Source organism: Adiantum capillus-veneris, chromosome 26, assembly GCF_014529385.1.
Source record: "Adiantum capillus-veneris isolate H3 chromosome 26, ASM1452938v2, whole genome shotgun sequence".
NCBI lineage: Eukaryota > Viridiplantae > Streptophyta > Polypodiopsida > Polypodiales > Pteridaceae > Adiantum > Adiantum capillus-veneris.
In genome coordinates this window covers 102546441-102571611 of record NC_140956.1, presented here as the reverse complement: position 1 = coordinate 102571611, position 25171 = coordinate 102546441, and the positions used below count along the sequence as shown (strand labels likewise).

At 45.2% G+C, this 25171-nt stretch overlaps 1 protein-coding gene across 6 annotated transcripts in view; it reads left to right on the top strand.

The window, feature by feature from the left end:
* The window catches only part of LOC147423921 (midasin-like protein), a 238227-nt gene that overhangs the window by 196358 nt on the left and 16698 nt on the right, over positions 1-25171 (top strand). For 5 of the 6 annotated variants that reach the window (XM_086500901.1, XM_086500903.1, XM_086500900.1 and 2 more), the window contains 5 exons: positions 14570-14715; positions 14807-14889; positions 14972-15243; positions 15324-15566; positions 15650-15776. In XM_086500901.1, the coding sequence (XP_086357027.1) occupies positions 14570-14715; positions 14807-14889; positions 14972-15243; positions 15324-15566; positions 15650-15776 (871 nt within the window). The remainder of the gene's footprint in view (positions 1-14569; positions 14716-14806; positions 14890-14971; positions 15244-15323; positions 15567-15649; positions 15777-25171) is intronic. The other variant, XM_086500902.1, reaches the window with a different exon arrangement.

The window sequence follows — 25171 nt, the reverse complement described above, 5'->3', positions numbered from 1 at the left end:
GCAGCCAAATATGGCATTTCCAGGTCAACTTAGTTGCGGTTAGGGAACACAAATGAACCCTAACAGTGTTCCCATGTTTCAGTCACTTCCATATGACAATTTAACGCCGCTGGAAAAGCCAACTCCGTACAAAAAAGGTGGCAAAGGTGTAACTTTGACGACCTTTACAGGGTTTGATGACAGGAAGAAGGCTCTCTCAATCCTCCAGCAGTTTGACAAGGCCTATGCTGGGGGAAACTTTACAGAGGCTTCAAAGGTCCGCAAGGCAGCCACTTTCTTGATTGGGAATGCGGGACAATGGTGGACAACTTTATTGCTTCAAGGGCAAGCTCCGTCCACATGGATTTACTTCAAGCAGATTTTTGCAGCAGCATGGTTATCTGATGACTTTGAAGCAGATGTCATGACAGAATGGCACCAACTTAATGCTGCTACTTGCAAGAATCTCGATGACTACAATCCGAAGTTTTGGAAAGCTCTACTTCCAGTAACTTCCTATAGGTTTGTGCCATTGACAGAACAGATTGAAAAATACTGTTGTGGCCTACCCAAAGGATTGAGAAAATACTGCACGAAAACCAAAGTCACTACTTTGACGCAGCTCATCGGGGTAGCAAACACTGGCAATGGTTTGCTCAAGGGAGAAGATTGTGAATTCAATACTGGCGTCAAGGAAGGATCAACCAAGAAAAATTCAGCGAAGAAGTATGTTCACAAGGAGGCTCCGGAAGGGACTCAGGAGCCAGCCAACACCAAGAAAAAGATAAAGCTACGGCTGAATCAGAAAAGGGACCAGCGAAGAAATGGAAAAGACGTTTTCCTCGCAAGTCGGAAGAGCAAAAGAAGGTCCTCAGGTCAGAGAACAAATGCTTTATCTGTGAGCAGCCTGGCCACATTGCTTACAACTGTCCTACAAAGAAAAGGCCAGCTGATTCTGAAGACAAGGAGGACAGGAGAGGAAAGAAGCCCATGGCTGGTCGAGTGCCAGATATGGTGGGCGATAAGCCAAATTTAGATGCAAGTGAGCTTTGCAGAGCATGGGAAAAGGTCAAGGATCAAACAGTGCTTATCTTCTTTGATCCAGGTGCCAAAGCCAACTTCATTTCCCCAGAATTGGCTTCAAAGTTGGGAATCAGACCTGAAGAGATGGGGTATACAGCAGAGGCAGGTTTGGCATGTCCTGGCCACTGGACGGATGTGATGTGTTGTTAGGTATTCCTTGGTTGTTTCGTGTACAGGGAATCATGGATGCCTACAACAAAAAGATCACTGTAGAGAGCAGGGGAAAGACTCACATTCTGGATGTAAAGCTTCAAGGGGAGTCTATTCCCACTGTATCAGCTTCTGCTATTACTTTGGTAATGAAAAAGCATCTTTCTGCGTACTTGGTTTTTGCACGTGAAGTGTCAGATTGTGACAAATCAAATTTATCTGTGCTAGATAAAGAAAGGTCAATGTTTTTACAACAGTATAGTGACTTTTTTTCTGGTTCATTACCGTCTCAATTACCGCCAGAGAGACCCGAGGACCATGCGATAGATTTGGTGCCAGGCAGTAGCCCACCAAATAAGCCTCTGTACAGGGTTAGTGCGGCTCAACAGAAAGAGATAATGGGCCAAGTACAGGAGCTGTTAGAAAAGGGGCTGATTCAGCCCAGTTCATCTCCATTCTGTTCTCCAGTGTTGTTGGTGCAGAAAAAGGATGGCTCATGGCGTATGTGCATCGACTACCGTGCACTGAACAAGAATACCATCAAGAATAGGTTCCCTATACCTAGAATTGATGATATTATGGACAAATTAGAAGGAGCAGCTATGTTTAGCAGGATAGATCTAAAGAGTGGGTACCATCAGATCCGCATTAGGTCAGAGGATGTGCACAAGACTGCTTTTAGAACAACGTTTGGCCTTTACGAATATTTAGTGATGTCCTTTGGTCTCACAAATGCTCCTGCTACGTTCAATAGGATGATGGACAGAATTTTTCGTCCACACCAGCAGTTTGTTGGTACATTCTTTGACGACATGATAGTCTACTCAAAGAATGAAGAGGAGCATAGGCATCACTTGGCCATTGTGTGCGAAGAGCTACGCAGTCATAGGTTGCTCATCAATGCAAAGAAAAGTGATTTTTTTTTGGAAGAGATCCACTTTCTGGGACACATTGTCTCAAAGGATGGTGACAGAATGGATCCTGCAAAAGTTGAAGCGATCAAGTCATGGCCAGATTTGAAGACAGTGCATGATGTCCGAAGCTTCTTGGGACTACGCTCCTATTATAGAAGGTTTATCCGAAATTTCGCTGAGATTGCTTCACCTTTACATGCTCTTCAAAAGAAGGCAGTCACCTTTAGATGGACAGAGAAAGAGATTTCAGCTTTTAATCTCTTAAAGGAAAAGATGACTTCGGATCCAGTCATTGTGTTGCCAGATCTTAGGAAGTCATTTGTGGTCCAGTGTGACGCCTGTGGTAGTAGCATTGGTGCAGTGCTAATGCAAGATGGCAGGGTAGTAGCCTATGAGAGTAGAATTTTGCAAGGGCCAGAGATGACCATGCAGGTCTATGAGAAAGAGTTACTGGCTGTGATTCATGCGCTGTTAAGTTGGAAACACTACTTGCTAGGTGCAGATTTCGTTGTTCAAACGGACCATCAGACCTTGCAATACTTCTTGACACAAACAAAGTTATCTGAGAAGCATATGCGATGGGCAAATATCTTGTCCATGTTCCATTTTCAGATTGTGCATGTGGAATGCAAGAAGAACGTTGTGGCTGATGCCTTGTCAAGGAAGCCACAAATTTCAGCTGTGTCAATTCCTTATCATCATGAACTTGATGATATGAGAGAACAATATGCAAATGATGAAGATTTTGCAAGGGTCTTTGAGCAGCTAATGAATGGACAACGTCATGAACACTCTCTTCTCAAAGATGGGTTCATGATGATGCATGGCAGATTGTGTGTCACAAAGCCATTTTGACGCAAAGTTATGGAAGAGAGTCTTGTCCCACCGTATGCAGGGCATCGTGGTATCGATGCTACAGTTAAAGCGGTTGAGACATTCTTCTACTGGCCTACATTGAGAAGAGATGTGGATGCCTTTGTGCGAGAATGCCTAATTTACCGGAAGGTCAAGTTTGACAGGCAAAAGGCACCAGGGTTATTGCAACCACTACCTATTCCAGATAAACCATGGGAAACTATTGCTATGGATTTTATCTTTGATCTTCCGAGAACGTAGACAGGAAACGTTGGTATTTGGACCATTATTTGCAGATTCAGCAAACAAGCTCATTTTATTCCTGTTAGGAAGAAGATAAAGCCAGATCAGATGGCACGCTTGTTTATGAGCAATATTTTCAAGTATCATGGTATGCCACAGTCGATTGTTAGCGATCGTGATCCACGCATGACAAGTTTGTTCTGGAGAGGCTTGTTTGAGAATATGGGCACGACGCTCAAATTCTCTTCGTCATTTCATCCTCAAACAGATGGGCAGTCAGAAGAGGGAAATTCTACTGTCCTAGATTTGCTCAAGTGTCATGTGTCAGAGCATAAAGGAAAGTGGGAGCAGTATTTGCCATTGGTGGAGTATGCATACAATAATACAGTGCATTCATCAACTGGCAAGGCACCTTTTGAGATAGTTGAAGGTGGCAAGAAAGTTCCTCCCATACTGTATACAAAGGACAAGATATTTGAAGCAGATAAGTATGTTCAGGACATGGATGAAATGTACAAGAAGGTCAAAGTGGCCTTAGAAAAGACTCAGGCAAAGCAAAAGAAAGCAGCTGATCGTCACCGTCGTGAAGTGGTATATTCACTTGGTGATTGGGTGCTTTTGCGCTTTGAAAAGGCAAGGTTAAAGAAGATGAAGGGCAAGGAAAGACTGTTTCCAAAGCTCAACATGCGTTACTATGGGCCTTTTCAAGTGTGCGACATAATCAGTGATGTTGCATATAGGCTGAAATTGCCTGACAGTTGGAAGATTCACAATGCGTTTCATGTGAGTCTTCTCAGACCCTATGTGGGTGATGTGCCAGAGGATATGCCAACTGAAGATCAGCCGGAAGTCGAGGAACTTGACGAGATGTTGGTCCCGGAACAGATTTTGGCACATAAGGAAAGAAAAGTGAAAGGCAAGGTTGCTAGGCGTTACTCGGTAAAGTTCAGAAACTATCCACCAATGGATGCTAAGTGGATGGAAGAAGATGAACTTGCAGAGTCACCAACTGTGTTATCACTTTACCTGGAAGCCTTCGATTTGCAACCTACCTTGACCCCTTGAGTTTCAGAGCTACATGGATTGTCAGTGTGACAATGGCTTTTGAAACAAATGATGAACATGGTATTTAAAGTTAGCTCAAATGAAATACCTGTTACATGAATGTTAGAGCTGTACAGATTGTCAGTTTGGCAATTGCTCTTATGGAATGTCCAAAAGTTTGGTTAATGCTATAGAAGTGAGTATTTCTTGTCAGTTTGTCAAGGATACAGTAATTGCTTCTATTAAAGAGTACATGTGTAACTGCATTCTTAAACTGTCGGTTTGGGTATGCTCGAAAGTCTTACGGGATCCAACGTGTACTATAAGACAGTGGCAAAATGTGCAGCTACCATTTTGTCATTGGAAAGTTAGTGACTCAAAGCAATGGCAGAGTGCGAAGCTACCACTATGTCATTGGAACAGGGTTCACACGCAGGCAATACATGAGTCGACGAGGTGTTGAATACACCAGGGTTGACAATGAGTATGTATGTGTCGTACATGTGTCAACAGGTGTTGAATACATCAGTGTTGACCGTGAGCATGTACGAAATAGATGCAAACGAGGACGTTTCAGATTTCAAGAGGGGGGTATGTCACCAGCGTGTGACTACTATCTATCCTTTTTGTTGATTTCTTTCTTATTATTTATTTACTTTCACTTTTTGGAAACACCCCTCGGGAAATCTAACTGCCCTGCATTGCATAGCTAGTGTGGAACTGTCCATAGGGAGTCCAGGCCTGAGGGCAAGAGAGCACTAAAGTTGGACAAGGACTATGGTTAGCCAAGTGGGGTCATTGACTAGCCAAACTGGAATCCTTTGTTACAGAGGCTACATTTCAGTTCTGGGTGTGGCTGCAGTGTACATAGAGGGTCAGATGACCTAGAAAGATACAATGGAAGCATCTCCTAAAATTTAAGGAACTGCTATTTTGGGACATGAAAATGTGTTTGCGCCATTCCCTCCGGAATGACAACGGGAACATTTTCTTACTCTGTCGTGAAGTCAATTGGGCAACCGGTTGGGAGATTTTTAGGTGGCAACCCCGAAACGGGAAAATGCTTATAAATGTGCCAAGTGGCACCTTCTGGTGCACTTTCCTCATGCAACAAGAAGTGGCGCTGATTTTTAAGCTGGGAGAGGCTCATTTTCAGCTTCTGTCACAGGTTAAGAGCTATGAAGTGCTTGCTTTCCCTCCTATATACAGTGCGGTGCCAGGAGTGATGCCCTGCACGCTATGCACTGCCCTCTCTCTCCCCTATGGCAGTATGTTATGCCCCACTAGTGGGCTTTTCACTTGACCAATGTACAGTTGTGTGGGTTCATGCGCAATCGCCGAGGCAAGAGCCTCTTGCACAGGTACTGGATTAGCTAGTGGCTAATCCCCCGCAAGTACAGGTGAATTCGGAGAGGTTTCACGCCAGAAATCTCGTCCGATTCAAAGGGCAAGTAGCCCTACAGGTGCGGGAGCTCGAGGACTTGCTACGGATGCGACCGGCACGCGAAACGGAGCCCGAAACAGTAAATTACAACCTGCTGTGTATTTTTGCAGGTTTAGGGTTTTGGCCCTAAACAGTCTCTAATACCCCCAGGAGGTTCGGGGACGCGAGGGGACCGCTGTACAGGTGATTTGGCGCATTTTCGGGGCTGGAAACAGAGAATTCAGCGTGCTGCAGATTCTCGCCAGGTGTTGCAAAGTGCCTATATGCGTCGGGAAAGTCAGTCAATGCGTGGGAATACTGACTGTAAAGGGTCCTAGTACAATTATGTTGCCGAAATCGGGCCGGACTAGTTGAAATTGAGCAGAGTTTGTGCGGGGCAGCCTGTAGGGAACCACAATGTTTATTCCCTCTTTTAAACAATAAAGAAATACCGAAAGGGGCGCCTAAGTTAGGGGCCAATCTGGTGTCGGTCTACTCATACAGGTGTAATCTAGCAGCCTGTATCCCTCTCCCCTTTGTTGTGTCTTGAAAGTACAGGTTAAGTGGACGACTAATTAAATGGTTGAAAGCAAATAAGGTTTAAGTTTAAAGTCTACTGCCCTTTTGGATTGAACAGGCCGGTTTCAAAGCACCTGAGAAGGTCGAAAAATCGTCCATGAAGATGCGAAGATGATCCGTAAGCACAGGACAAAAGATGAGATATACCGGCCTATTGAAAGAAGGTGGGTCATTTTTCAACCCAAAAGACATTTGAGTGTACATAAAAATACGCCAGGGAGTCACAAAGGCTGTTTTCAGCTGATCACCTGGATGGATGCCCAACTGATTGTATCCACTAAACCCATCCATGAAACTGTACAATACATGCCTTGCTACATCTTCGAGCACACGCTCAGTGAAAGGTGTTGGGAAACCATCTGGGATAGTTACCTTATTCAGAGCACGGTAATCGACGCACACACTGATTTTGTTGGATTGCTTCTTAGGCGCTGTCACCATGGGTGATAACCACTCAGAGAGTGCTCCACAGGTACTATGATCCCTGCCTCTTGCATTTTTTCTAACTCTGCCTTGACCGCCTCAGCATACTTCGGGTTGAGCTTGTAAGCTCGGTCTCTTACAGGCTTAGCCCCTTCAACCAGAGGTATAGTGTGGACACCCAATTCTGGTGGAATCCCCTCTAAATCCTTGTAGGACCAAGCAAAAACATCTTTAAAAGAGTGTATGAAAGAGACTACCTGATTGAGTAATGCGGGATGCTCCCATAACCAAGCTGCTAACAATACGTGCTGAGGGTTGTCAGGATCTCCCAAGTTGACTTGTCTAAGCGGGTCTGGGGGTGAAGCTGGAGAGGGTGCTTCTGAAGATGAGAGGTGGGCTGCCTCTTGGAGCTTCAAGACATCATGTGCAAGTGTTTGATCGATTGGAAACTCTGCATACTCTTCTTGTAACCATCCCTGTGGGAGCTCCTCAAAGGGTAAATCTTCAGATGCAGACGACATGACAGAGTGCTTTTGAAGGGGGTCCGACTTGGGAGATGCTCCAGGAAGGGGGAAATCTTTGGCGAGTGCATGCAGAGGAAATTTCTTCCCCCTTCGGTGATGTGTTATAGGTTCCCCAAGACCGATGGCTTCCATCGGCGGGTCATTCGAAGCATGAGAATTTGGGGCTGACACACTTACTTCTTCGACTGTTGTACTGTCTGCTGTAGGACTTTGGACATCTGTGTCCTCCTGAGGATTTTGAAGAGAGAGTGTTACTGGCGGCACATGTAAGTTTTGAGTAGAGACCATGTAGGATGGCATCGAAGTGGTAGCTTCTAACCACTGTAGCAGGTCCTCGTCGGACCCGTCAGGTGGGATGGGCTGTTCAGGGTCGGGGTTGGGACGGTACTGACAATGAGCTGTGTTGAGCCATTGGATCCATCCCTCCTTCAAGCCGGATTGGTTGCATTTGGGAGGCGGGAGTGTGTATCCACATGGCGTCGTTTCCCCAATCATGAAGTGCCTTAGTATGCCGCAACCATGGTCTACCAATTAGCAAAGGAAATCCTCCCTCCACCTGAGGAAGACTGACCACCACAAAATCCAAGCTAAATGTGAAGTCTTGTACCTTCAAAGGCACCTTCTCTACTCTGCCCACAGGATAGACTATCTTCTGGTCTGCCAATGTAACAGTGAACAGGGCAGGGCGAGTAGGCTGCAGACCTAAGGCTAACATGGTAAATTCATGCATTAGATTGATTCCAGACCAACCATCCACTATGACGCTTAAGAATGACTGCCCAAGAATAGATACAGTAAGACGTGGACTTTTATAGTCGGTGAGGGGAGCAGCTGGATATGAAATCATGTAGGACTCCAGGGGCTGCACAGGTAGGTGCCCGCCACTAGGCCTTGTACCAGGGTACAAAGACTGAATTATGGAGAGGGTGTTACTTCTCAGGGTTGCATCTAGCCGGAGCATCTCATAAAGAGACACTTGCTGAAAGGTGTTCTTGAAGATTGCTTCCGCTGTGGGCCTAGCTTCTACAACTTGGGCCTCCTCGGAAACTTTGACCTGTTGCAAGTCAGCTACTGTTGCCAGGAAGGCTCCATCAATGTCCGAAAGCATAGAGATTGGCCTATTCTTTGCACCATTTACGGGTGCGACATTTTGAACATGTTGCTGAAGTGGTGGACCGGATGGTCCCGTTGGCAAACTTAAACCCTGGGTTGCTCTTTGTGCTCGAGTGAGCACCCCAGTAGGCTCTGCTGCTTGTTGTGGCTGAACTGTATGTGTAGCAGGTGCTGGCTGAGGGGTGGTGTTCACTGTGATCAGATTGATTTCAGGAATGTCAACTCTTGTTGATTTTGATTTGGGCTTGAAGATGAGGATGCCCTTTGTTTGGGACAATCTTTACTATAGTGGTCCTTAGACTCCGGACAATGTCTGCAAGGAGGAGACCCTTCAGGTAAAGGACACTTACTTTGGTAATGCCCATATTCACCGCATCTGTAGCATAGGATTGGCCGATTAGACGGACGAAACGGGGGACGAGGTGGTCGCTGCTCTTGTTGTTGCATGGTGCTGGAGGCTGAGGTGTAGAAACTTTGGGGAACTGAGGGAGTACTGGCATGATAAAAGCTGTGGGGTGCAAAGTTGTTGTGCATACCTTGCTGCATAGGGGGTGTTGTCAGCAGAGGAGGCAACGGGTTTTGATGGCCGTAGGGTGAGACCATGTTGGATGCAGGTGCTAGCCCTTGTTGGAGAGAAGGACCTAGATTTTGTTGTATTTGCCTCAATCCTTTGATATAGTAACAATCCTTATCTTCGTGCCCAGATTTTTCGCAGAAGTAGCAATAAGCCCGAAGGGGACAGTCCTGTGGAGGATGTCCAGGAGAGCGACAAGAGCTGCACCATACCATAGCTTTGGTCTCCTGCTGAGACCGAAGCTCTTCTAGTTCTCTCTTGATTTGATCGAAAGCCTCCAGGTGCGATGGTTTCTCTTGTCTCAGAGGGATTGATTTCTCTTCTTGGAGGGCGCGTTGTAGTTTGAGGGCTTCGAGTTCCTTTCGCAAGGAAGTCAAAGGATCAGTAGGACTTCCTTTGGAGAACACAGAGGGAGTATCTATGTGAGGAGAGTTGTTGAACAACTTACTAGCCCCCTCTATTCTAGTAGCAGCTGCAATGAATTTCTCCAGAGTGGCGTCAGGTCAGAGACTTTCCCGAAGTTTTTGCTGAGAGGTTTTTGGAAGCGCCTTCTCCTCCCACTTCTTAACCATGAATTCACCGGGTTGCTGGGGAAGCTTGGCAACCGGCGACTTGGTTTTGGTCAGAAGCTCCGCAAAAGTTTCCTCTGGCTCGAGCACCATGTTGGCCAACTCATCCAACACTTTCTCTTGGTAGTCGCCCGGCCTGAAAGTTGCACATAACTGTTGTCTTAAGTGTGCCTAAGTTGCAAAATGATTCTTTGTAAACTGGCTGTACCATTTGTCTGCTAAGCCGTCCAAGTTGGATGGAAAAAGTACCAGATAAGCATCTTCCCTGTTAAGACCACGTCCTCTACAGAGAGATACGAACCTCCGTGCATGGTCGTCCGCATCTTCTGAGGAGAGTCCTTTGAAGGTGGGGAACTTGATGTTTACCTTGGCCAACACGCTAGCCAACGCCTCCATGGCCCCTTGTAGCAGAATAGGAGAGAGCTTTACTGGAGAAGGTGATCTGGAAGATGTGGAACCAGATGAAGGAATGGGGAATGAAGGAATGGGAGATGAAGGAATGGGGGATGGCATATGTGGAGGTAAGGTTGATGAGGTTAATGGACCTCTACTAGATACCACCGGGCATCTTTTGTTATAGTGCTTCAGAGGACTGAGTAGTGCGCTTTGACGCTCAACTGACCGCCTTGTATGTGTCATGCAGTGAACAGTGAACAGCACAGGTCTAACACAGAACAAGTGAGGATAGTGACTAGACCACCTAGCTAGCAGGACGAGGAGGGCTAGACCAAGGACCAAGGATGAGGACTAGGACTTGGACCAGGGCGAGAGAGGACCAAACTTGCAGACTATCTACACAGTGTAAGCAAGTGTGCAGAGCCAGGTAACAACCGATTAGCTTCACGATTTTATCCCCACAAGAGTGAGACTTCCTTTGAGGTCCCACCGTGATCGCCAAAATGAGAGCACCTGTAGCGCGGATAACGTGTCGTGCTCTCTACAGTGGGTGGTGGTCCTCAGTGCAATGTGCGTGACAATCTCACTCAAACAGATTGAATCTCCCTCAAACAAACTGAACAGAAAGGAAACAGTAGACGTCAACAGAGCTCGCTAAGACACAACAGCAGACCAGAACATATGACTCGACTATCTCAAAGACTGATACAGACTCTGGCGGGGCAGCACACTCAGCTCCAGCCCAGGACTCTCAGGCACAATGGGGGTGTCGAGGCTCAGATGTGCCGGGATGGTGCAGACGTTCTCTGTGTAAAGACCCACTCTAGACGACTACGTACAAAGATAATGCCACTGGCCCAAAACGACTACTCATATGTACAATCATCAAGAGCCACCAACGGCTCATAAAGAACCCTGCCACGATGTCCACTAGACCACCCTGCCACGTGTCTTTGCCCAAGTGTGAACCGACCACACCAAAGGCCAACGGACCAAAGCCCAACTGTAAACTATTGTCGTGTGAAAGTGAAAGTGACACTGTAGCAGGCTACAGAGAGAGAGAGACCTCTTGTTTGCTTTATTCCCTCTCAAGAGAGAGAGAATGTGAGAGGCAGAGAAAGCTTTTGCTTTAATTACCGAAGCTTTTGATTTCAGCTTTTGGGCTCTGCTTTTAGCATCCCTTGTAACCTTTAAATACGCGGGTAGGCCTCTCACAACTCAGAGCATCTGGACGCAGAGTCTGAGTGTAAGCGCTTGCCTGCATTCTTGTACTTTGAACACAGATGAATACAAAAAGAAATATTGAAAGGGGCGCCAGTCTTTGGGGCCAATATCCCTAGGCACGGAACTCCGCCGGGTTGGTGTCGAATCAATTGTGAACTGTGAACTGTTTGAAGTGATTATTTGTCGTGTCGTGGTAGATTCTCGACTTGGAGTGTCCAAGCCTGTTACATTGGTATCAGAGCACGGCCGATTTCTCTACTACGGGAAATCCGATCCCTTTTTTTTCCGCGACACGTATGGCTTCCAGCAAAGACCAGTCGATTCCCTATGCATCCGAAGGTGCGGGAAGGGATCACAACGAAGATTCACACAAGGAGTACGGTCCGCCTCGGCCTACTCCGGCGGAGCGTCAAGAGATGGAGCGTCAACGATTGATCAACAGTCTACTTTTGGTCGTCAGTCTACTTTTGAAAAGGCAAGAAAGCAGAAAAAGCGTGTTCGATTTGAAGGAGTACCTAGTTCTTCTTCTTCTTCTTTTGACAGTTCTTCTACCTTATCTGACTCGAGCGAAGAAGACAGAAAAGGCAAAAAGGAAGCAAAAAGCAACGCGTCAGAAAGAACAAGAAAAAGGCTAAATCTCACCCCGGGGTGACAGTTCTACAGAGGACTCCTCTTCAGACAATTCGGACTCTGACGACATCAACTTTTATGCAAAGAAGAAGAATTTTTATAAAGCCAACCAATATGACTTTCTGGAAGACAAAAGCAAGAAAGTCAGAGAGTTTAAGGAAGGTGGACAGTCATTTAAATTTGACACGTTTTCTGGTCATAGAGATGCTTAGAAGGCTTTGTTTTTTGTACAGCAGTTTGACATCGCTTTCGTGGGAGGGCGTTACTCAGAGCACATTAAGATTCGGAGAGCTGCCTCTTACGTTGAGGGGAATGCTCGAACTTGGTCGTCCATTCTTCTATTAAACAAGACAACGCCAATTAAATGGCTGATATTCAAGATGCTTTTTATTTCTTCTTGGCTGACTCGAGAGTATGAACGCAATATACGAACTGCTTGGAACCATCTTCGGATGACCAAGAAGGATACAGTGGACGCTTATTGCGAGAGATTCTGGAGCTCTTTTCTACCTGCCTCTTCATTTTAGAAGATCTCGTTCAAGGAACAGATTGAGCGGTTTACCTTGGGTCTTCCTACAGAGATCCGATATCACTGCTTGGGACAAAAGTCAGCTTCGATTCAGGAGTTGATGAGTCATGCGAAACGGGGTTTTGCCTCGCTCTGATGCCACCATCACAATCTTGGACACCCCAAGACGAGAATCCAACACGACACAAGAGAATCACTTAAAATGGTTCACAACTTTAAATCTTGAGTCAACACGACCCAGCGTAGTTTCGTGCCCAGAGGTATTGGCCCCAGAAACCTGGCGCCCCTTTCGCTATTTCTTTATTTTATTAATGCTTTAGCAAAGTACAACTCCCGAAGGGGTCCTTTGCTCTCAGACTCTGCGTCCAGATGCTCTGAAGAGTGAGGCCCCTGAGGGCTTATTTATTCTTACAAGGGATGCCAAAAGCAAAGCCCCAAGAGCAATCAAACTCAAAAGCAATTGGTCCAAAGGCAATAGGCTCCAAAATCTGCCTCAAAAGCAGCTTGTGCAATTTGCGAAAATCTGTACAGGCTGCCACGTCACCACCTGTCAGCACAAATTGCAGAAAGCTGTAGTGTCTGCTGCGTTAGCTATCGTACAGCATGTCCGTACAATTCTGCTGCGTCATCAAGTGTGCGCTAGTAGTTCTGCCACATCATTTGTTTGTGACACTTTGTCGCCTGCCTCGAAAGTCTTCTGCTTCTTCTTCGACGAACGATGATGCGAACTTTGAGATTTAGAGATTGCATGAGAGTCTCTGTGAATAGGAATGATTGTCTTTTCCTTTCATTGTGGAGAATCCTTTGGTTTTTGTGGTCCTTCCTTTTGCTTACTTGCAACCGAATGGTTCGGAAAGGAAAGATAAGGGCCTTCTTGATCGCATATGAAGAAAACTCTGGATTCTGGGATGTTCAGGCTAAGAATCGTCCCTCCTTTAAGAAAAAGAGAGGTCCTTGTTCTGATACCACTTTCATAGAACAGGAAGCCACTAATACAATTTAAATACAACTTTACGAATTGTCCCCCCCAAGAATTGACCAAAAGATGGGGTGGTTCCCCCCCCCCCCCCCCTCCCAAGAATCTCTTTGTTAATGGGGAGAATTCGTTTACAAGCACATAAACCGGAAAACAAGATATTCTCTCTTATCTCCGTCCTGACCATTATATAAGAGAACTAATTCTCTCTCTATCTGGCAGAAAACACAAGTTTTCTATTGATAAATTTTACTTATTTTGTGGATCAAAGCCCTACGGCTGAGGGATTCAAATATCCCAGCGGGAAATTCTATAGATTCTTATCCTTGCTTTTCCAATAGAGAAATGATTGCTGAAATTCACATTCCTTTAGCCTTATTGGCTGATTCGGGCTTATTCCTTCTTCCTCGGCCACTAATAGCTTCCCCAGTTTGCGGTGCACCAACATGAGGACGTTGGGAAGGGCTCCTTGGCTGGAAATTGCTTGCGGTAGGGCTGTGTTTCTTAGACAGCAGCCTCTCTTCTAAATTTGTCTCGCCTTGAGCTTGGTCTCGCGATGAAAAGAGCCTGCTATTTCACAGGCTTGCCTCAAGAGCACTTGTCTGAGTGTTTTTCTCACCACAGAGAGAGGGAGACCACTCACAAGACGAAAAATGAAATGAAATGAAACGTTATATTAAAGTCTTCAAAAGGCCAAAATGACCTATGAGACCAATCTGTTACAAAATGGTGAATCTAATACCATGTCTGGGTACAAAAGAACTAGAACAAAGATACTACTACTAGAATCTTTCCTCATCTGCACTCCCACATGCTCAACACACACTATGCATGCAATTGTTGGTTGATCATGATGTGATAAGGCTACCATGAAGTTGCTTACTTCCATCAATGGCACGTTCTCGAAGAAGCTGCACCTGCTGGTAGTGGTTGTCTTGGAGATGAAGTTGAGCAACCCCCTGGATTTTCTAAGTGAGGCAAACTTCCAATATAAATCCCTCTTAGGCGTTGTAGACTCTCATTGCAAGGTATCTGTGGAAAGCTGCCTTCCTGTGCCCCATAAATTGAGAACCTCCAAGGTGCAAAGAGATTCCCTATGGTGAAAGAGTTGTAGAGTTCCTTGAAGTCTCTCTTGAAGATTGCTTGAATACCGCTTTCCTCATACACAAGCGCTAATATGTATTTGTGATCTGTTGCATGGAAAATAGCTGTTATAACCCATTCTTGCTGCATGCTGAAAGGAATGGGTCAAACGCCTCAATCACTATTATTGGTATGATGAGTATACTTTAGCTGCAGCCTAAAACATGGTTGATAAGACTTCCTGATATCTATTTGCAGGGATTTCTGCGTAAGCCTGCACTAGCTTCTGTGATCGACCGGAACCATTTATGGAGCTCTGTGCAGGGCCTAAAAAACGAGCAGATGCCTTCTAATGAGGGGGTTACATCCTGCAAGGAGGATTCAAATGTGGCCGATTGCACGCGGTACTCAATGTAACTTAAACAGTCTGGGGGAAGCAAACTGGCCTCCCTTTTTTTCTTTTTTTTGGAATAACTGCTTAATTACCACCTGCAGGTACTTGCATGAAACCTGGCTGCCCATACTACAAACAAAAGCGCAGGATTTAATCAGCCTAGCCTGTAGTGCTACCAAAGAGGGTAATCTTATGCGTTATTGAATGCTTTGGAGCTTTCTGGGTGTCTACGATGCATGAGAATTATAATTACCAAGGCTTTTCAGGTGCAGAGATTGTTGGGTCGTATAAAGATCTTCCCTCTTTGTTGCCAAGGTTCTGGGGGTTGCTTAACAGTAGCGCCTTCTCAGAACGAGTCACTCAAGCTCGTCAGAGAGGCACAGATGTGCTTGAGGATCTTGCTACCACAGTGATTGCTCGCAGTTATGAGCTAAGAGAGGGTGAGAAGAAGCGGAACGTGAAACATAAAGCACTTGTAGACCTCCTCAAGTTTCTTCGTTCTCTTGGCTTTTCGCGCCACCGCTCTGCCATTCCAAAGGTAATAGTTATGAGCTGCAAAAGTCAGAACTTTTCTGAGGTGTGAATTGCCAATGCTTCACTGTCTTTGATTGAATGCAGGAAGAACGCTCTCCAAAATCTTGGATTCTGCAGGCACCTTGCAAAGTTGATTGTTTCCTTAACTTCCTTATGATAGAGTGTAGGACTTCTAGCATAGATGCAACTATTGTTGCTAATAAGCATCTGGAGACTGTATCAGGTCTATGGAACAAAGCATGCGATTATTATTTCAAAAACTTAGCACTTATTCAGCAACTGAGGCAGCTGTCTTTGAACTTTCATAGAGACCTTACGCTCCAGGAGGTTGAATTGATTCTATATTGAAGACTCGACTGATGTTTTGTCCAGGTGAAAGAGCTTATTTGGTATTATCGGCATATTTGTAGGTGGCTGCTTCAATTTCATACTTGGAGCATGGACTTTATATGCAACAAACCCAGAGATGCTTTGCCCACGACTTTGCCTTTAAATTGGTTAGCCTGCAGAGTATTGTGCACGAACTGGGAATTTTTGGTATGTAAAGCATGTTTTGAGTTTAAGGTTTAACAATCAAGTACTTTAATCACACTAAAACTTCAAGAGTACACGAGTCTCTCTTCCATGTGCACTCTTGATTTTGCTTCACAAAGGTGAAAGTGGTTGATCAATACCAACATGACCAAAATTTGGGAAGCATCTATATGAGAGATAGTGGCTATGGTCGGGTGGTTTATTTGATGAGTGTCTATAGGCAATCTAGGTAGTTTGTACATTTCAAAAGACAATGCCAATTGTTGCCTCCTTGGCCAACATCGGGCATGTAGGAGACATTCATAAAGCTTTCTTTTCTTGGGCCCCTCTTGGTATTTCTTCTATATTGCTCTGACAAAAGGTACAACTGTCAAGGAGCCTAAAGCATCAAAAGCTTTGTCTGCCTCGGGTGATGTAACAAAAACCATAATGTCCAGTGCTAGCTATTTGATTGATATAAAGTATCTGCTGTAAAAAGTCTGTTGTAGCAGCTTACAAAAGCCAAGGGACTGTGAAACCCCTGGGTTGTGCCTCCAAAATCATGCGCGTCCACTCTAGCATTTCCTGATGTGGTACTGCAAAAATATACGGCAGAATCTCAGCCATCATTTTCTCATGTATGGTGTAGCAGGGGCCACTGGCACAGGACAGACAGTCATTAAAGTTGGGCCGGAGTCCACACTGGACATACTCTCGCCTGTTCAGTGACATGTGGCAGGGATACGGGCAGTGGTGTAGCAGGGGCCACTGGCACAGGACAGACAGTCATTAAAGTTGGGCCGGAGTCCACACTGGACATACTCTCGCCTGTTCAGTGACATGTGGCAGGGATACGGGCGATGGTCTAGTCGACATCATGGCCAGATCACCGCCCCCATAGTTTGAGGATAGACTTAGCCGGACTGGGATATTTTGTTATCCATTGGTGGCTTGATTGTATATATCCGTAGTTGGTTCTAGTGACAGAGGATCATCCACTTTGTATGGTCGAGCGTGTTGAGTCTTGAGTGTAACTACTTTTATCATTTTATAAGCACTTAAGAAATTTTTGGATCCGTAATTTGTTTGGATTAGTTAATAAAGCGAGAAATAGTAGAGCACGCCAAAAAGATCAAACACATAATTTTAAGTATTTTCAAATGTACCGTTCCCGTCGTTTTATGCGGCAGAGACTGAACAATCTGAGATCAAAACTCTGCACGTGCACTCGCCACATTGGGCGCATAGATGTTAAGGAAGCTCACAAGACAACCCTGAACCTGCATAGTGATCCACTGAACCCTGCCTGGCACAATAATCCCTTTGTCCACAGTGGCCTGCTGCAAAGAATCCGCAATAGTCATACATACCCCGCCCTAGATGTCTCCACATCCAAATGCAGCTGACCAAAAAGTCTCATATCGTCCACGCAAAAGCTGACCACAACGTCTAATGCGGCTCTCAAACAAATGATGCTCTTGTAGCATAAGAAGGTCAATCTCTCCTCCCACAAGGCATCGCTGAAGCTCCTGATGCAATCGGCCCCTCTGACACTAAAATTGGGGCTCACCCAATCCCTGTACGCTTCATGAGACGATCCTCATGGGGAGCGAGAGAGAACTGATGCTACCGCAGCAGCTAACCATGCTATCTTCGAGGTTGGCTTGGATGGGGAGTAATCCGCATCCAAGAGTCCTCGAGATAGGCGTGATTGCAAAGAGTGTCTAGCCCAAGCCCAAGTAGACCGAGCCGTGCGTTAAGTGTCTTTGTCCAGGAGTCCTCATGTATGTCATATATACTTGCCTGTCCACTTCTTGGCGGTTGGTCCATGGAGATTCCCAGATGTCTCTTTCAGAAGTGGGCCACTATGTATTGACATGTTTTTTCTACAGTTGTCAAGAGGACGTAGATTTTTCTTGGTCCAGAGCACCCATGATCAAATTTAGGGTGGAGGTGGTTTTTTTTGGACGAGGAAGGCTGTCTATGATACCATATGTAGCAGGGAAAGTGTGTGGTGCTCTCTAAAGTGGGTGCTCCTCAATGCAGTATGTGAGAAACCTCACTCGAACAAAAAGAAAACATACACAGAAATGGAACAACAACTCAAAGCACAACAATAGACTCGAAACTTAGTGGAACTCGACAAACTTATAGCACCTGCCACAAACTACTGATGTGTCAAGCCATTGAAGAACGGAGTCAACTTGCACATTCCAATCGAGAGACCTAAAGAGAAACAAAAGCAGTAGAAGAAATAGAAGAAGTTTCACCAACTTGCAAAGTCTTGTTGAGTGGCCTAAATTTAAAGAGGAGTTCCCACCAACTTATGGGGCGTCATCCGATGGGAACCAAGTGACCTAAAGAGATTGAATAAAGCAGGCCTAACACACACACTCGGACTATCTTGCGTACAAGATGATGACGTGACAATTGTACGGACGCTCAGTATAAAGCCGATACTCACGCCCTGCACCTTCACCCAGAAGCGTGCTAGAGACTGAGCCCTCTGCACTTATTTAAAGGCCCTTGGCCTATAAAAATCAGTTTTAATGAAAAGCTTCAAACTCAAAAGTATCTGGTCCCAAAAAGCTAGCGCTGAAATCAACGAGCGTGTTTCACGAAAAATCCGTACACCCGCAGTCGGGAAGGGCACGTCGCCATGAGGTGGTCGGCAGGGCCAGTCAGCACTGAAATCGGAGGAGTAAAAGGGTGTCTAGTGTCACGATTGTGACTATGTTGCAGTATTACCAAGAGATGTGTCTTTTCATTTACGTCTCTTCGTCTCCTATACAAGGAGCCCTTGTATCACACATTCAATCAATCAAACACAGAGTCTTCTAAGTCTTGTTCTAAGTTCAGTTTCAGTTTCTTAAGTCTTAATCATGAGTTTAAGTACTTAGTTAAGAATTAGTGACTAGAATCCTTGCAGTGGTATCAGAGCAAATTTTTTTCCCGGGACTCGCGAGTTGTGAGCCTCTCACCCTTGCCGCTATCCTCTTCACCCTCTCCCCTCCCCGGCGTTTAATGGAGGAAGAAGAAAGGCGGCCCTTACAGGCAAGGTGTAGTTGACACATGTAAACCCCCACCCGCACCGGACACAGCCAGAGAAGGGATGGAGAGTTACTCTTACTCGGAGGACGCATAAGCATGTATGACCTCGATGCTGGGTACTTGTCTCTGGACAACAGGCGTTTCTCCCCCGTGCTCCGCACTCTTCTCCGATGGCACCCCTTGGTGAAGGGGCGTACCCCCCCTTCAAGTGTTCGTACCCCTCTGCTGTAATCAGCTTGGTGAAGGGGCGTACCCCCCCTTCAAGTGTTCGTACCAAAGCTTGAACGTTGGAGCCTATTTTTTTACGCTGGGCTCTCTTCGTTGGTCCCATGTTTTTTTCCCTTGATGCCTCTTGGACACTTCACATTGGGCGGCCCTTTTTTTTTCTGAAGGGCACTTGGACATTGGGTAATTTAAGGAACCAGCCAGCGAATACAAATCGGCAGCCAGCGTAAACATTTTTCCGGGCCCACGTGCGATTGCAGATTCGGAGCCTCTCGGCACCCCAACATTGGCGCACGCTGGTGGCGATTGCTTCCCTACACCTCTTCAGCCCCGCCTTGGCACCTCTCCATGTTTACGGCTGCCGCTCTTCCTCGCTGTTATTGGGCGCACGCTCTTGTTGCCGATTTCCCACACAAGCGGCCCTTTTAATCTGTAAAGACCAAACTTTTAAAAGATTGGCCCCTTTGGGCACTTGGCATAATAAATTCCAGCCAGCGTTAAGCTCCAGCCAGTGGACAAGTTAACCTCTTCAACTCACGATCATCAGCAGCCCGCACCATGCTGAATCTTCTACACGTGCAGGAACCAGCCCCCGGTGTCCCTCTTCAACGTGGGTTTGGCAGTTTCGAAAGTGAGAACCGGGCAGAGCCGAGTCGAACCCTCCAGCTATTGACAATTCACCAACCAAAGCTTTAGATGCTTGGTTTGCAGATAAGCAAAACCCAACAATGGTTCAGCACTCTCTCTTCTCCCAGTAGCTATTGCTACATAATCGGCGATGGAGACAAGATGGCGACGACAATATATTACTGAAGATCCGATAGCAACTTTCAAAAAGGAGATGGCAGCAATTTCATCAAGCCTCGCATCAATTCACACTCGCTTGGATCAAATGCAAATGCAAACCCCTTCTCGGAGTCAACCAACAACTTCTCAGACAATACAGGCATCTTCTTCCGACGCTTCAGTGGTCGACCAGGAAGAACCACTCAAACAAAAGCCTTCGGAACTCAAAATTTCTCACATAGAGCATGGTTTCTCAGAGACAACTAGACGCAAAGTACCTTCGTGCGAGCAACAAAAGTCTCAGCATGAATGTTCTTGGAAATGCTACAGTTCTCAGTAGTCAACTTCTTATTGGAATCATCAGCAACAAAAGCAGCAATATGAAGCTTCCAACAGATCATCAGCAATATCAAGATGGGTTTACTTAGTGGCACATATATCCGACCCTAGTCGAGTACTCGGTCGTGAACGCCGCGACGTTGGACAAGTTCCCCCTCGCGAGCCAAGCCCTACATTTAAGTCTTTCTTGTCTGATGGTTGTAAAGTTGAAGATTTATTGATCCTTTTCTTGTGCAAGAGGATCCTTCAGAGGTCTAAGAGGCGACAACTCCCTCAACCTCCCCCTTTTCAATTGGAAGCCTTAATACCCACTGAGAAAGCTGAAGATTCAGAAGATTCCAGTTCTTATGTGACAACCAACGAACACATAAACCCTTCTTTGACCGTGATCCAGGTAGGAAAATTTGCCTCGTCACCGTCTTTGCAGAATACAGTCTTTGTCTCTAAACAGATACCAGATGCTTCAAACTTGATAATTCTTCAAACTTGAAGACTCCAGTCCTTGCCTTCAGTGATGCAAAGGATAAAGCAAATACAGACTCTTGCAGCACGACTTCAGTCGCTACAAATGAATCTTTGGACACAAATTGTTCCACAGATAAACCTTTACAGATGGATATACATTCAAAAACTACTCTGTCTCAGTCTACGACATCCCTTCAAAAGGAGTTTACTGTTCCAGACAAACCAATGGAATACTTTACAGATTTCCAACTAGTGGTCATCACCCAACATAAAACTCGAGTCAGTTTACCAATAATTTCACTCGAAGCAGATACAGATTCAATCTTTTCTTGGACAAAGCTCGAAGTTACAAAAGACTTTGACAAAGACACTTATCATGTTACAGATATGATCAGTTTTCAGTTTGGCAAAATAGTCATGGTCAACAACAGTGCCATGACGTGGGACTTAACAGAAAGAGCTTTGGATGCAGAAGCATAACAACAATACATTTCCTTCTTCCCGGAGTTTCTACAACTACCCTAGGTCTTATTTAAAGAGGAAGGGAATGTCACGATTGTGACTATGTTGCAGTATTACATCTGTTCCTAGTTGCAGATACGCGAAGTGCCATGCCAAGGAGGACCCCTGCGCTTGGATGGTCACACCCCTTCGTCCAAAGGACGTGCCTCTTCGTCAAAAGCCACACTCCTTCGACGACTGGTCACACCCCTTTCCTCTACGGGTGCGACTCTTCGCCCAATGGTTGCAGCTCTTCGTCTAAAGTCATGTCTCTTCACCAAGAGACGTGTCTTTTCATTTATGTCTCTTCGTCTCCTATATAAGGAGCCCTTGTATCACACATTCAATCAATTAAACACAGAGTCTTCTAAGTCTTGTTCTAAGTTAAGTTTCAGTTTCTTAAGTCTTAATCATGAGTTTAAGTACGTAATTAAGGATTAGCGACTAGAATCCTTACATTTAGGCTCAAGTCAAAGTCAGTTAGGCCCCTCGCTACGCTTTATAACATGGTGGATACTAGTAATTTAACTCAAAGAGGCAACGTGGACACATGGCTGCTCCAAGTGATTTTCCCAGAATTGCTTGAAGAGGGGGCGCCCATTTTGAGAGAGGGGGCTAATGTTTGCTCTACAACTAACCTCAAGAGTGTGTGAGTAGTGGGTGCAGGTGATCACAGCTTTAATGGAAAGCTTGCCTTCTCACTTGTCTTCTGTAGCGCGATGATTCCGCTCTCGCGCATCTCTCTCCCCCTTTGAATACAAAATCCTAAAGCCCAGCGCAAGGGCTTTATATCTGTATGTGCAATTGTGTGGGTCATACCCGTATGCGAGGCAAGATTCTCTTGTCCAGATATTGGATTAGCTAATTACCAATCCCCCGCAGGTACAAGTGAACTCGGAGAGATTCCTCGCGAGAAATCTTGCCCAATTCAAAGGGCAAGTAGTCCTACAAGTGCGGGACTATGAGAGCTTGCTATGGATGCGACCGGCACCCGAAATGGGACCCAAAACAATAAAATACAGCCTGCTGTGTATTTTTGCAGGTTTAGGGTATTGACCCCAATTGATCTCTAATATCCCCAGGAGCTTCGGGGAAGCGAAGGGATCATTTTACTGGTGATATAGTGCATTTTCGGGGTGAAAACAGAGATTCAGCGTGCTGCAGATTCTTGCCAGGTTTGGGAAAGTGCTCGTATGCCTTGGGAAAGTCACCTTTTACATGGAGATTTTATCTATGAAGCCTCCTACTACAGTTATGTTGCCAAAATCGGGCTAGCGTAGGCCATTTTCAGCCTGGTAAAAGCGGGACAGCTCGTAGAAACTTACAGGTTTTCTCCTAAGTTTTATAACAATAAAGAAATACCGAAAGGGGCGCCAATCTTTGGGGCCTACAAGGTGTTACTGTCTGCTTGGTAGCACTCTAGCTGCCAAGCTGTGGTTGGTTTGAAGTGTTAATTCTAGTCACAGGTTTATTCGTTAAGTCTCTCTATGTCGTAAAGTTTATCAATTAAAGATTCAGGTGAAGGCTAAAGTCTACCGCTCTACAGGCCGGTTTCATAAGGTCTATGCGGCTGAAATACGTGCACCCTGTAACTTGTCAAGAATGTCATCAATTCGTGGTATTGGAAATCGATTCTCGATAGTAATCTTAGTGAGAGATCTGTAATCTATGCACATTCAAAAAGTGTCGTCTTTCTTCTGAACAAGTAAAACTGGTGAAGAATATGGAGAGAATCAAGCCCTTCTCCAAAAGTTCGTTTACTTGTTTCATAATCTCTTCTTGTTGCTGTGTTAGGATTTGGAGGAGAGTTTCCTGGGATAATATCAATTCTATGATCTTCTGGACGTTCTGCGGGCAATTCATCGGGAAGAGAATCTATGAAACAATCTTGATACTGCTTCAAGAAAGTTAAACGAAATTTATCTATGTTAGTGAGAGACTGTTCAGTAAATACATCTCTCTCTCTCTCTCTCTCTCTCTCTCTCTCTCTCTCTCTCTCTCGCAAAAATCAAGCAAGCAAAAACACACTTTTTCATTTCTCTTTTAGCAGTATTATGATTGACCATAAGAACTGCCCAGTCATCATACTACTGGCCTTCAAACTCAAAGGTCAAATTCTTATTTACATAATCTGGATGAGGATGTACCTTATAATGCCAAGGCATACCAAGTATAGCATCACATCCTTGTATAGGAGCTAAGAGGAAAGATTCCTTATCCATATACTTTGCAATACGTAGATTACTCTTACCTAGAATAGGAGTGGAGTTTGTTGTTAACCCTTCGAAAGCTAATCCCAAGTTAATAGGAGTACCAAGGCGATTTGAAGACAGATCCAACCTTTCTGCAATATGTAAAGAGAGAAAGTTGTCGGTAGAGTTTGGATATTAAAAAATGAGAACTCTCTGCCCATTTATACTACCCCACCCCTTCAAGAGTTGGCGTTTACCTTTTTCTTTACAAGTGTTTCCTTGGACATCGAGTACTCAATTTGATGGAGGAGGAGGAGACTCTTTCTTCAATTGAGGACAATCTGGTTTTCTATGGCCTTTCTCGCCACAATCAAAACATTTTTCTTCTTTATAAGCCTTTATTTGAGAGGTCGAGAGAAGCTTGCTTTTCTTTGTTCCCTCTCGCTTAAAATCTTGCTTACGATTCTGAAACTGAGGCCGCTTTCGAGAAGAGTTGGCCCTTTGCTCAGCATGATAAGCAATGTGCTCCCGTTACAAGGAGTCCCTTTTGAATGGAGTCCTTTAGCAATTAGTGTCAACTCCATCATAATCTGTAGAGTATCATGAGGATATAGCTTTATGCTTTTCTGGAGAGGAGTTTGAAGACTGCCTTCAAATTTCCGCATCTTCTCCTCATCAAAATTTTTCATAAAAGGAATCACTTTGAGAGGGACTTCCCAGAATTTATCCACATAGGTGGATACAAACTCATGCTCTTTCTGAGAGAGCCAGTTTCTTCACGTCCTTCTGATAGTTTGGTGAGAGAATCTAAGCATAAAATTCAGTTTTGAAGTCCTCCCATGTCTTTGGTTGCCTTCCTTCAAGAATCACGGTGAGCCACCGATTACTTGCATATCTTTTAGATACATACTTACGTGGCAAGGTTTGGATCGTTCTTTGAAATTTCCTTCTGCAATGGCAATCTCAAATTGTCGGATGAGAGAGAGAGAGAGCCTTGTTGATGACGTGCCGACCATTGTAAGAGTCAAAGTTGATGTCTTTGTGTCACAATCTTGGACACCCCAAGACGAGAATCCAACACGACACACCAGAGAATCACTTAAAATACTTCACGACTTTGAATCTTGAGTCGACACGGCCCGGCGTAGTTCCGTGCCCAAGAGGGATTGGCCCCAAAAGCCAAGCGCCCCTTTCGATATTTCTTTATTATATTAATGCTTGAGCAAAGTATAACTCCCGAAGGAGTCCTCTACTCTCAGACTTTGCGGCCAGATGCTCTGAAGAGTGAGGCTCCTAAGGGCTTATTTATTCTTACAAGGGATGCCAAAAGCAAAGCCCCAAAAGCAATAAAACTAAAAAGCAATTGGCTCCAAAATCTACCCCAAAAGCCACTTGTGCAATTTGTGGAAATCCGTACAGGTTGCCATGTCACCACTTGTCAGTGTAAATCACGGAGAGCCGTAGGGTCTGCCACGACAACTGCAGTACAACATGTCCGTACAATTCCGCTACGTCATCAACTGTGTGTCCTCGTGGTTGTGTCATGTCATTAGTTTGTACCATACCCCCCTCTTGAAAGAATTGTAATCGCCCTCGATTACGTCTGCCAAATCAGACATAAGCCATAAACTAGTTCAGTTGACACTGACTCTTAAATACCGACGCACTAGACGACACAAATCCAGCACTTGTACAAAGACGACAATCACATCAAATCACATTCAGATCACATTGAGAGCACATCACATAGAATCTAGGACCGTGATTCCTGGCGACGTATATAGCAATCGTCCGCACCGGACATCACTGATGTCGATTTAATCAATCCCATATTGTGATCACGTCCATGGATTCCGTTTT